Source organism: Macrobrachium nipponense, chromosome 10, assembly GCF_015104395.2.
Source record: "Macrobrachium nipponense isolate FS-2020 chromosome 10, ASM1510439v2, whole genome shotgun sequence".
Taxonomy (NCBI): Eukaryota; Metazoa; Arthropoda; class Malacostraca; order Decapoda; family Palaemonidae; genus Macrobrachium; species Macrobrachium nipponense.
This window is the reverse complement of record NC_087204.1, coordinates 74,375,900-74,389,944: the sequence shown is the minus strand read 5'-3', so window position 1 is coordinate 74,389,944 and position 14,045 is coordinate 74,375,900. Positions and strand designations below refer to the sequence as shown.

At 42.1% G+C, this 14,045-nt stretch overlaps 1 protein-coding gene across 1 annotated transcript in view; it reads right to left on the bottom strand.

Annotated features, from left to right (window-relative positions):
- LOC135224254 (DNA/RNA-binding protein ALBA2-like) overlaps positions 1–12,733 on the bottom strand; it is a 45,744-nt gene extending 33,011 nt beyond the window's left edge. The window contains exons 1-2 of the mRNA XM_064263103.1: positions 12,721–12,733; positions 11,259–11,456 (exon numbers count right to left, since the gene is read on the bottom strand). Coding sequence (XP_064119173.1) covers positions 11,259–11,456; positions 12,721–12,733 — 211 coding nt within the window. The remainder of the gene's footprint in view (positions 1–11,258; positions 11,457–12,720) is intronic.
- Between the last annotated feature and the right edge of the window lie 1,312 nt (positions 12,734–14,045).

The window sequence follows — 14,045 nt, the reverse complement described above, 5'->3', positions numbered from 1 at the left end:
GCTGATTTCGAAGTTTCAAAGTACCTAATCAAATCATGTAGATCCTTGTTATCTGCAATTTCTAGCCCTCGATTCCTGAATACTGAAGACAGCATGCTTCTGTATCCCTTGATTGTTGACACGGATAGGTGCGATTCCTCTCTCAGAAAGAGGAGGAAATCGGCAATGTTAACTATAGAGGTACTGGAGGAGGACAGCTTCTGACTCTTACACCACCTCCTAAAGACTTCCCACTTCGATTGGTATACTCTTCTCGTCGAAGATCTGCAGGCTCGAGCGATAGCGCCTGCAGCCTTGCAAGAAAAAACCCCTCGCTCTGACAAGTCTTTCGATAGTCGAAAGGCAGTCAGAGCGAGACCGGGGAGGTTGTGATGAAACCTCTCGAAGTGGGGTTGTCTGAGTAGATCTACTCTGCTTGGAAGAGATCTGGGGAAGTCCACTATCCACTCCAGTACCTCCGTGAACCATTCTTGGGCTGGCCAAAATGGGGCTATTAGGGTCAACTTCGTGCTCTTTGAAGCTACGAATTTCCTGAGTACTTCCCCCAGGATCTTGAACGGGGGAAAGGCGTAGGCGTCTAAACCCGACCAATCCAGGAGAAAACGCGTCTAATGCAAAGGCTCTTGGATCTCCACTAGAGAGCAAAAGATCTCTACTCTTTTGGAGAGGAACGTCGCAAACAGGTCTATGTGAGGTCTCCCCCACAGGGACCAAAGACTTCGGCACACTTCTGCGTGTAGAGTCCACTCTGTGGGAAGGACCTGATTCCTCCTGCTTAGTCTGTCCGCTCTCACATTCTTTATCCCTTGCACAAATCTTGTGAGGAGAGTTATGCCTCTTTCTCTGTCCAGGTTAACAGGTCTTTTGTTAACTGATAGAGGGAGAAAGAGTGCGTCCCTCCTTGCTTGCGTATGTAAGCCAGAGCCGTGGTGTTGTCCGAGTTTATCTGTATCACCCCGCCTCTGACTATCTCCTCAAAGAACCTTAAGGCTAGGTGTATGGCCACTAGTTCCTTGCAATTGATGTGCCAGGACACCTGTTCCTTTGTCCAGGTGCCTGACACCTCCCTTGCTCCTAGCGTCGCTCCCCATCCCGACTCCGAAGCATCGGAAAATAACACTTGGTCTGGGTTCTGCAGGGCAAGCGACACGCCTTCGTTCTTCTGAAGAGGAAGGATCCACCACTTCAAGTGATCTTTTATCTCTTGTGGAACCGGGAAGGTGTCTGAGAGTTGTCCCGTCTTCCAACTCCACACCCCTTTCAGGAAAAACTGAAGAGGGCGAAGGTGAAGCCTCCCCAAGAGAAGAAACTTTTCTAGCGAGGACAGAGTCCCTAAAAGGCTCAGATAATCCCTCGCTGAACTGCTCTCTCTCTCTAAGAAGTTCGAGATTCTCGACAAACCTCGAGTGATTCTCTCTCGCGAAGGAAATACCCGAAAACCCCGAGAATCCATCTGAATCCCCAGATAGACCAAGTTCTGGCTGGGGATCAGCTGCAACTTCTCGAGGTTCACGAGTAATCCCAGCGATTCTATCATTTTTCTTGTTATTAATAAGTCCTCCAAGCACTGAATCTCCGACTTGGCCCTGATCAGCCAGTCGTCTAAGTAGAGGATGTTTATTCCCTCTAGGTGAAGCCATCTCGCTACAATCGCCATCAGGTTGGTGAAGACCTGTGGAGCTGTAGACAGGCCGAAACACAGAGCCCTGAATTGAAAAATCTTGTCTCCTATCATAAATCGAAGATATTTCTTTGACAAATGGTGAATGGGAACGTGGAAATATGCATCTTGCAAGTCCAGAGAGACCATCCAATCTCCTGGACGAAGAGCTGACATTACTGAGGCGGACGTTTCCATACAGAATAAGAACAAAGCGGTTCAGAGCTCTTACGTCCAGTACTGGTCTCCACCCCCCCGATGCCTTTGGTACTAGAAAAAGGCGATTGTAAAATCCCGGGGAGTGTGGATCCTGCACAAGTTCGATGGCCTCCTTTTCCCACATTTGTTCTACCATTTGAAGGAGAGTCTTTCTCATTACAGGGTCTCTGTACCTCGCTGACAGTTCCCGAGGCGTTAGATGTTAGGGGAGGACTGTCCTCGAAGGGGATTACGTATCCTTTTTCTTTAGGACTGAAACTGACCAAGGGTCGGCTCCCCTTTTTGCCCAGACTCCTGCAAAGTTCAGGAGTCTGGCGCCCACTGGTGCTTGAAGGATCATCAAGTCATTTTGTCTTCTTGAAAGGTCTGAAGGAAGACCTTCCTCTCTTATCAGAGCTCTTCTTTCTGGCAGGGGGACGAGCCGCTGCACCTCCACGAAAGGGCTGCTGAGGAGGACGAGAGTCCTTTTTATTCGGTAAGACACTACCAGGACGACTCTTCTTGGATGTTTTGGTACCAAGTAGGTGCTTCTTGGTAGCCTTCTCAGTTTTAGTCAGAGCGAGATATATCCATTTCACTAACTTGAGAAGGAAACAGATTGAATCTGACGGAGGGGAGGGGGGAACTCAATAACGCTGTCCTCTGGCTCGGAGAAACCGCTTTTGATAACAGGGATCCATAGACTGATCTCTTCTTCAGAAGACCAGCACCAAATAGGGAAGCAACTTCTCCCGAACCGTCTTGTACTGCCTTGTCCATGCAAGACAGGACGCTATGGAGAATCTCTGGGTGGGTTCTTAAGAAACTCCGGGTCTTTAGATTTATTAGCCAGAACTCCGAGTGACCAATCCAGAAAATTGAACACCTCTAAAGTGACGAAAAGTCCCTTTAGAAAGTGGTTCAACTCCGAAATGCTCCACGTAGATCTGACCGATCCTAAAGAGTGACGTCTGGAGGCATCCACTAAATTGGCAAAGTCCGCATCTGCCGATGCAGGAAGAGAAAGACCCATAGTCTCTCCTGTCCCGTACCAAATACCTCTCTTTCCATGGAGTTTGGAAGGAGGCATGCAGAATACTGTCTTTCCCAACTCTTTCTTAGTGCCCATCCAAGAATCTAAAGATTGGAGGGCCTTCTTCATGGAAATCGCAGGTTTCATTTTCAGAAAGGCCGAGGATTTCACAGTAGCCGAGCTCGAAAAGAGAGAACGAGGAGAAGGAGGAGCCGCCGGACTAAGAGAGTCTCCAAACTCTTGTAGTAACAAGGAGGCTAAGATCTTATAGTTTGAGAGTCCTTCATTTGCAGGAAGCTCGTCATCAGACAAATCGTCCAAACCTCGATCAGACGAAGGAGAAAGCTCTCGTTTGGAGGAAGAGTCTTTTCCAAGACTCCTACGATCTGAAGGAGAGGAGCTTCTGTTTGGAGAAGAGTCATAAATTCCAGAAATGAGTCTATTCATATCTTGCCTCATGGAAGAACTCCGACTCCTGCCTACTGGCTCTTGACTCTTGACTCTTGACTCCTGACTCCTGCCTCCTGGCTCCTGACTCCTGCCTCCTGACTCCTGCCTCCTGACTCCTGACTCCTGCCTCCTGACTCCTGACTCCTGACTCCTGACTCCTGACTCCTGCCTCTTGACTCCTGACTCCTGCCTCTTGCCTCCTGGCTCTTGCCTCCTGGCTCCTGCCTCTTGCCTGGGTGACTCCTCACTCCTGGCTCTTGGCTCCTGCCTGCTGGGAGACTCTTCGCTCCTGGTTCTTGGCTCCCGCCTCCTGGGTGACTCCTCACTCCTGGCCGGTGCCAGACGCCTGATCGGCTCACTCCGTAAGGTTGACTCCATGTTCTTACTAGAAGCCTCACCTTGAGTAGGAGCATCGATCCTGGCGGCAGGTACCTCCACACGTCTGGAGGACCTTTTGATAGGAAGGGAAGTGTCTTTCCTTCTAGGAGGCTCCTTTGAAAGCACTCCTACTAAAGACGATATCTGCTCCTGCATAGAAACCAGAAACCTCTTAGTAACCTCCTCTTTATCCTCTTCGGGAGGAGGAGAAGGAGGAGGGGAGGAGTCCATGGCCTCCACCTCCTGACTCCTTCTAACTCTGGGTGACAGAATGGCTCTTTTTGCCTTCTTAACTCCCGAAGGAGACTCCTCAGGGAAGTTTTCCAGGCTCGAGTCAATAGTCGGAGCCTTCCAGCTCCCTCTTCAGTGGTCGCGAGCGATCTGAATCCCTCCAATCACGTCTCGGAGACGAAGATCCCGATGAAGAAAAACAATCACGCAGGACGCTTTTACAATAGCGATCCCTGGCAGTCTGGGGTGTCACAGAAACCGCCGAAGGGACACCTGATCGGTGGGGATTCTCCACAACCTCCTTTCGGTTTTCGACATTCCTTCTCCTCTGGGCATGTGAGCTTGGAAGAGGTCTAGACCTAGGAGCGTTGCGGAGCCGACCAGATGCCCCCTCCACTACACTGTGGGGACACTCACATCAACTGTCCACTGAAAAATCACTAGCCATTACCTTGCAGGGCAGCCATTTTGTTTTCCATTAACTTGAAGGCCGCTTTTAGATCCGCAAGTTCTTTCGCTGAATCTACAGGTTCTGCAATAGGAGAAGGGGCTGAAATGGAAGGAGAAGTAGCAATACTTACCCTTGGGGAAGATCCCAAGCTAGGAATTAGTTCATTAGATCTCGAACTACTTAAACTTCTAGAAGAAGCCTTCCTCACTCTTTCTCTTTCTAACTTTTTCAAATAATTAGTTAGATTCTTCCACTCATTCTCACTCAAAATTCTCACATTCCTTGCAAGTATTAGTGAAAGAACATTCATACTCCCTGCAACCCTTGCATAGTGTGAGGGTCCTACCGAAGCTTTCGGCAACCTCACCTTACAGCCTACATTCACACAACGTCTCACAACCATTCCAGCGTCAGACATTTTAAAGAAAAATCCAAAATCAAGTCCCACAAAACAGTCCACAAAAGCGTATGCCAATCCAACAATCCAGATACGTCACCAAAAGTCGGTCAAGAAGATCAATTGCCAGTGGAAAAAAGAAAAACCAATCGAGAGGACCAACAAAAACAATGTTGACGGTTCGGACGACAGAGAATTCTGATTAGAAAACGGGAATGGTTCCTAGTCCTGCCACCCAGGGCAGGGCGGTAGATCACCTGACCTACCGGTAGCGTGTGCCGCGAAATTTGAAATTCTGTCGGGGACGACGGAGTCTATAGCTAAGTATATATCTGGCAGGAAGTTGAATGTATAAAATTGCAAATTAGTGAAAGTTTCCGTGGACATGTTTTCAAGAACGTCGTTCCGGCTTACGACGATTTTTCGGGTTATGACGCGTCTTAAGAACGGAACCCCCGTCGTCACCCGGGGACTGCCTGTATATATATCCAGTTTCTATCGTTTCCTCCTACAGTCTTCCTGAGAGCTGAAAGCACTTTCCTGTTTGCTCGCTCACATAACCCATTAGCTTCAGGTCTGTATGGAATAATTGTTACTTTCTATATCCCCATGACTTCTGCCAAACACTCCAAAGTCTTGTTTACAAATTCTCTACCATTGTCAGTCAACAAAACCTCGGCTGAGTGTCACGGACCCAGGGGTCTGCTACAGGTTCGATATATTATACTAAACAAAAAAGATTCAACACCAACAGTTGAAACTGGGGATACGAATATAGAAAGAAACACAAACAGAAAAGCTTAGTAACAAAGGTAAATGCAGAATGGTTTCTCCTATTTACATAAAAAAGGTAAAACCTTACAATGCGTGAACTGGGGAAACATTGAGGTAATGAAAATACTTGCTGGCCAGTTTTGCAGCTGTCGAAAATCAATGCTCGCAGCGACGGCTTCGCAAAGGAGAGCTGTAGAACTTTAGATGTCTTCTTGACTCCGTACTGCAGAAATCAATGTCTATTCTTGATACTCGAAGGGCAGGTTACTCCTCAAAACCAACTTGTACCACGATTCTTCTCTGAAGGGTTGCTCAATCGTCGGAATATCTCCCTTTCCAACTACAGACGACTTAACTTCTGTGTCTCTCTCTCACTGTGGGCGACTTGACTCAATCCGATCAAACTCTTGTTCACCTTCCTCTCTTATCCTTCATCTGTTCCTTCTTCTCTTGTCTCTCTCTGATGATCTCTCACTGATGACCCTCTGCTTTCTCCCGATTTCTCCCTGATCTCTGATACTTTGTCAGTCGTATATATATGGCGATCTGGGGCCAGGGTTGAAGGGGGCGGAGCATAACAACAAATATAAGATTCCCGACGGGAACTTTTTAGAAGGATCTCGACGAAATGTTGCACCATGAATCGCGGAGTTGCTAACGACATGGCTGCACCTGCTGAGTTCCATATCACACCTGACGATTCTAGAACAATCATGAGAACAGGTGCCTCCAACAAGTGAGCGAATGCCCCTTTGCTGCAGACCTTCTCGAAGAAGATGCATTTTCATTTCCTTAATATATAATTCCTTGCTATAGAGCGATTACCATGATAGTAGCCATATATGCAGATGACACCATTGAAAAATGCTATAGCTACTTTCTCCAGCTGTTTTATGTTTATGGTAAGTGGAAAAATTTCTACTATCCTTGTTAGTTCATCTATTATTACCAACAGGTACTTATTTCCATATCTATTCACAAAAATTTCCTAGGATATCCATATGTTTCTCTGAAAAGGTCTACTTGGTATCAGATATGACCCTAATTTGCACGAAGTTACCCTTGCGGGTTAGCAAGCATTGCACACTGTACAGTTTTTCACAAAATTTTCCACATCTTTCCACATATTTTTCCAAATACTATACTTATTACACATCTCATTATTCGATTTTTGTTTTCTATCCTCGAATGTGGACTACCAAACCTGCAATGTACTATATCCAAAACTACTGGAATTAGGACTTTCAGAATTACAATCTGTCGTGTCTCCTTTACTTTCACTAGTCCTTAATTTATATTTAATTTTCCTGAAAAACAGATTACCTTCTAATTCTAAACCTGAAAAAGGTAACTTATAACCTTTCTTGACTGATTCCCCTGAGGAACGCTTTTGCATCTGCCAAAAATTTCATCCTCATCTTGCTTTGCTCTATGAGACTTATATCCCACTGTATGGAAATCACTAGTAACTACCCCAACTTTGAAATCTTTCTGTACCATAAAAACTTCTACCTAAGGGCATCTGCGACTACATTTAACTTGCCTTCTATATATTTGAGCTATGCATTGAAGTCCCTGATAGTTAAAGGACCATCGAGCTCTTTTGGGTGACAAATCTGGTTTACTAATAAGATCCAATAATGGCTGTAGTCTGTAAGAACTTCTACTTTATTCCCCATCAGTAACATTTTAAATGAACCAAACTTGATACTATTGCAAAGGCCTCTTTATCTACGGTATAGCCATATTAGTCCTTTCATTGCTGCCCTTTGTCCTAAATTAACTACTGAAGAATCCTATGGGATGGAGCTTTCCCATCACTGGCATCAGTCATTAATGATCGGTTCGCTGAAATTTGGAAATTTTAGAACTGGGAGATTCATGAATGCATCCTTAAGTTTCTGAAAAGCTACTAGTTGCAGTTCTCCCCAATGAAATTGGATGTCTTCCTGCAATACATCTGTTAGAGGAGCTGCAGTGTTAGAAAACCCTTTCAGAAACCTGCAAAAATACTCCACCATCCCCAGGAATGACCTAATTTGTTTCTTTGATTTCGGGGCAGGAAAATCTGCAATTGCTTTGACTTTGTCATCATCTACTCTAACTCCCTCTTTATATGACATGACCTAAATATGTAATTTGCTTCTTCAAGAGGAAACACTTAGCTAGCTTAATTTTCAATCCTGCTAACCTAAGTCTCCTAAGTACTTTCCTTAAGCACTTCTAAGTGTTGCACGATCGAGTCTGTTGCAATTAACCCTCTTACGCCAAAGCGGTAAAAAAAAAAAATTGTCTCCCGTGTGCCGGAGGTGTTTCAGAGTGAGCGCGGAATCGGAAAAAATATTTTTTCCAAAAAAATCACAGCACGCTTAGTTTTCAAGATTAAGGGTTCATTTTTCGGCTCCCTTTTTTTTTCATTGGCTGAAGTTTAGTATGCAACCATCAGAAATGAAAAAATTATCATTATCATATATAAATAATGCGATATATGATAGCACAAAAACGAAATTTCATATATAATTGTATTCAAATCGCGCTGTGCGCAAAACAGTTAAAGGTAACAAGTTACTTTTTTTTCGTTGTAATGTACACTAAATTGTGATTATTTTGGTATATAACACATTGTAGAACGATAAAAGCAACACAGAGAAAATAGTATCACAAAATAATGCATGAATTCGTAACGCGCGGACGTCAACAAGTATTTGTTTCAAAAATTCACCATAAATCTAAATATTGTCCTAGAGACTTCCAATTTCTTTCAAAAATGAAGACAAATGATTGAATATTACTATACTGTAAGAGTATTGATTTCTTACAATTGCAGTTTTCGACCATATCTGACGAGTTTAAAGTTGACCGAATGTCGAATTTTTTTTATATATATTTTTTATATGCAATTATTTCGGAAATAAGAAAAGCTACAAACCTTCAAATATTTTTCGTTTTATTCTACATGAAAATTGCGCATATTTTTCATATATAAAACTCTATGAAATGCCTAATATGAAACGGAGCAAATATTCCGAAAATGGTACGTACGCATTTCGGAGATTTGTGGCGGAGAATCCGCGCTCAGAGGGAAGGAAAGATTTTTTTTTTAAATTCACCATAAATCTAAATATTTGCTAGAGACTTCGAATTTGTTTCAAGATGAAGATAAATGACTGAATATTACTAGAACTGTAAAAGTTTAGGCTTACAATTGCGTTTTTTTTTTCGACCATTTCGGTATAGTCAAAGTTGACCGAACGTGGTTTTTTTTTATTTATCGTGATTTATATGCAAATATTTCAAAAATGAGAAAAGCTACAACCTTCAATTCTTTTTTTTGTTGTATTTTACATGAAATTGCGCACATTTTCATATATAAACTTTATGTAAACGGCTAATTTAAAATGGTGAAAACATTACCACAATCGCACGTGTGATTTTTTCGGAAGAGTTACCGCGCGGACGTAAAGAAAATGTTATTTTTTTCATAAATTCACCATAAATCGAAAATATTGTTGCTAGAGACTTCCAATTTGTTGCAAAATGAAGGTAAATGCTTGAATATTACTAGAATATAAGCGTTTTAGCTTTACAATTGCGTTTTCGACCATTTTCGGTAGTCAAAGTTGACCGAAGGTTGAAATTTTGGCAATTATCGTTATTTATATGAAAAATATCTCAAAACTGATAAAAACTACAACCATGGGTTGTATTTAGTTGTATTGTGCATGAAATTGCGCACATTTCCATATATAAAACTTTATATAACGGCTAATTTTAAAATGGTGCAAACATTACCACAATCGCATGTATGATTTTTTTCGGAAGAGTTACCGCGCGGACGCAAGGAAAGTTTTTTCATAAATTCACCATAAATTGAAATATTGTGCTAGAGACTTCCAATTAGTTGCAAAATTAAGTTAAATGATTGAATATTATTAAAATATAAGAGTTTTAGCTTACAATTGCGTTTTTTTTTTCGACCATTTTGGTAGAGTCAAAGTTGACCGAAGGTTGAAATTTTGGCAATTATCGTTATTTTGATGAAAATATCTCAAAACTGATAAAAGCTACAATCATGGAGTATTTATGTTGTATTCTACATAAAAATGCGCACATTTTTCATATATAATACTTCATGTAACGGCTAATTTACAATGGTACAAAATTTTGTCAGTGACGAAATAATTTCTGAGATGTGTCACAGATACTTTTTAGTGCGGCAAGAAAGAAATTCGCGCTTGCGCGCCTGGTGTAAACGATTGTAACAAAACAACACCTTGATCCGTGAACTCCCAGCACCCCCCAAGGCGCGTGATTCAAAAGTTTTAGGCTGGTAGGCCTCCTAAGTATTTTTCCCGCGAATTTTAAAAACTTTTGTAAGTCGACGTAAAATACGTCCAGTCGGCACACAGGAGACAAAAATGTCGACGTAAAATACGCCCAGTCGGCGTAAGAGGGTTAATATATCATCCATGTACACAAAAACTTTTTACCAAATATCCGGTGCAAAACTGTGTTTAATAACCTCATAAAGGTCATAGGACTGCCTGACAAACCAAAAGGCATCTGCATAAATTCATAGTGGCCCTTGGGCACTGAAAAAGCAGTATACTCCTTGCTATTTTCGCTAAGAGGGACCTGCAAAAACCCTACGCTAAATCAATTGAGCTATAAATATCATGTCCCCCCCGATTTCTACAAAAAATCCGGTATGCATGCAACTGGGTAACGATCAGGAATTGTCTTCTCATTCAAACGTCTAAAATCGACACATACTCAGACAGTTGTCCTTCTTAGGCACTGCTAACAGAGGAAAGTTGTATGGAGACGAACTAGGTCTAATAATTCCTTCCTCTTCCCATTTACTGACCTCTTTTTCTACCTGTTCTCTGATTTTGAAAGGTATGCGGTATGCAGGAATAAAATGGGTTTTTGTACCTTCCTCTAAGTTTACCTTATGTTCTAACACATTAGTCAATCCAGTTTATCCCTCGTAAAGCTACCGCTTCCCCAAATTCTGCCAAAACTTTGCTTACCACTTCTATATGCTCTTTATAGCCTGCATTAGCTAAATGTTCTCTAAATATTTTCTTCCTTGATTGGATTTCTGCCTCTGAAAACTCATTTTTCCCCCCTACAATAGCCACTGAACCACTGTCACTACTCCAATCTTGGAGGTCTACCACATATGTATTCTTCTGGTATTTCCTAATTGTATCATTATAGTTCAATAATTCCACCCATGTAACACCAGTGTTTGATACTCTGTTCCACCAGTACAGTGCTAATAGCCCTCTTAGTTTATTGCTATCCTCAATTATGCATACTTCCCAGGGCTTTTCATTTCCCTCGGTCTTGACTTTTTACCATAGTCTTTGTACCTGGAGTTAAAATAACATCCTCTGATAAAACACCTTTATAATTGTGGTTAGTACTTCCCTGTTCCACGTCCCCATAAATACCACTGCCAGTGGTTCTCATTGCACCAACCAGGATCCCACTGTTATTATCAGTAATAGTATCAGTATTAGTATCACCACCCATACCACCATTGTTAAAACCGCTAAAATTGTTACCACCGTGGCCCTCAATATCCCGTTCATCATCACCGAAACCACCACTGTTATTCCCTATCATCAGTGGTGGGGTTTCCGTATCACCAATCCCCATATACCCTTGGTATCATTACCATTAACACAGCCAAAAGCGCCCCCATTTTCACTATTTCCCATATTAATCTCAGTATCCTTAGTTCCACTTGTGTCTTCATAAGGCATAAAAACACCTGGTATTCCAACCGTTATACCACTAACACCAGTATGGACCGATATCCTGTGTCTCCTACATCCAGGATGGTCCAATAAAAGTTTGTTACCCAACACAACCCCTTTTATAACCAAAAATGGTTCTATTAACACTATCACCAAGAGTAAACCAGTCTGACAAAACCCAGGGCATTTAGTCTAAGGGCTTGCACATCACACACCATCTCTGTTGAAGGTTTCAAAGGGTAATGGGAGAACAGGGACTGATACAGATCATGTTCCATTAAATTCACAGAAGATCCTGTATATAAAAAAAATTGGGATATTCACATCCTCCACTGTTCCATTTACTATTGCCCTGGGCTCTGGGGCGTCCTCCATGAGACCACAATGGTACGTACAAATCATCTGTACCCTTTTGTTTGATCAGCTTTCAAAAAATTTCCCGATCCCTTTGCCCTTTTGAGTGACCTGCCTGGGAAGTGGTTGTATTATAACTACTGAAATTTCTGAGGTGTAGGTCTTGCATCCCCTCGTATCTGAGACAGACAAGCCTGGCAACAGTGATCCACACTTTTGCATATTCCACAATATTTGATTACATACTTTCTCTGTGTCCCCTGGTTTATTGCAATTGTAGCAATGCAACTGCTGTTGCCCTTAATCGATCGATCTTCTCTTATATTCCACGTTTACACACAAACGGGAGAAGGAAAATCTGAGTCTCTTTCCATCATATTTCTTGGACCGGTCCCATTAAAAGATGTACTATCCACTGTGGAACATTTGGACATATGTTTCTGAATTTGGGAATAAATTAGTTCCTCATCTGATGTAGGTTCAATCTTTTCATCAAAACTATCTACAATGGTGTCCGGGACGTCGTGTAGTAAGCTGTGTGAAATGCAACAATTTATGTAAATTGTCGAGTGAGATATTATTCCCATTTACCCATGTGGAATTTCTCAATTTCTGTATCCATTCTCCTGCTGAGTCAAAAAGTTTTGAGCTATGCTCAATAAGGCTTGTTGCCCCTTTTCTGCTCTTGTACAGTCCTCTTAAATCCCTCACAATATCTCCGTGTTCTTTTGAGCCATAAGCCGCCTTAGAGATACTTGCAATTCGGTCAATGAATGACATTTGTGTACTGAAAACTAAGGCATCTAAATGAACAAATCCTCTTTGTTGAAATCTAGCAAGGCTATTGCCTCTGTGAACGCCACTGCATCACCTTTAATTTCCTTGGCGTTTAAGTAGTTATTCACTCCCTTAATAAAAATTTGCAAATTTGCACTGGTTGGGAAAGAACGCCATCAACAATGCCTCGAAAAGGGTTAACTCCAGCATTTATGTTAGTTACCTTATGCACCAAAGTCTGACTTTTACCTGCTTCAGCCATTTTGCCTTATGGGAACTCTTATAATTCAGGATTTGCCCCGACATCAATAACATCGATATACAGGCAGTCCCCAGGGTTACAACAGGGGTTCCGTTCTTGAGTCGCATTGTAAGCCGAAAATCATCGTAAGCTGGAACATCGTCAAAAATCCTAAGAAAACCTTTATTTTAATTGCTTTGGGTGCATTAAAAACTATGTAAACTCCATTCTTATTGCATTTTTCATCGAAAAAACCTTTGAATATTGATTATTTTGCATTTTTTATGTCATATTTCTTCTGCCAGATGAGCATTGTAGGCGGCGTAACCCTGGAACATGCATCATAACCCTGGAAATAATTTCTGATGAATATAATTGGAAAGCGACTTAACTCAGAACGTCAGAAGCCGAACCCGTCGTAACCCGGGGACTGCCATTTATCCCCACACACCAAACCACACACAAAAGTAATAATATATCATTCATTAACAAAAGAAAACAAAATGCACCGGTTCCCAATAAACTGCTATTGCTTTGAGTTGCTGCCTCAAAGATTCAAGGTCAATCAGCTGATCCAATGTGTGTCGCTATGCCCACAGAAAATGGGGAAGAGCGAGAGAAAGAGAAAACGTACTGCCGATCTCTCTTCTGAGAAAAATCGCTTAGCTCGCGCAACCCTTCTCACGTAGCTCTCTCTCTCTCTCTCTCTCTCTCTCGCTCTCTCTCTCATCTTCTCTCTCTCTCTCTCTCTCTCTCCTCTCTCTCTCTCTCTGCCACATATAAAAATGAACTCATCGTAAAACTTCTTCTAATGCATTGCAATTGCAACAAACTCCTAATGTCTGTTTAATCCCGAGGGATATAAAAATAAAATACACTTGTGAGCAAATTAACACACACACAAAAAAAAGTAAACTTTCACACTTACGTCCTCATAGGTTTTGGCACGTAAACATTAAGTTATTTGCACTCGCCTTAGCACGTAATATTCAGTTACACTTGCGACTGCGCATAATTAATTCCATTATCATATATCCCCTTTTGCCCAAGAAACACAGAAACACATCGACTACACTTTTAAAACTACTAACATCACTGCCAATGCCCAGCTACCTGGCCAAAATCTGCTGACTACCAGTTAAATTCCCCCATAAATCAGCAAGAGAGTCAGTGGCCAATATACATAATCATAACCACTTTTTCCCAACATATGCCAATAATAATATTTAATCCCAGTCTCTCCTTTTCCGCTGCCGCCACCTCTTACAAGGTCAAAATGACGCTCATATAAATAATTGGAAAGAACTCCTAACTGCAAAACGTAACCTACCTT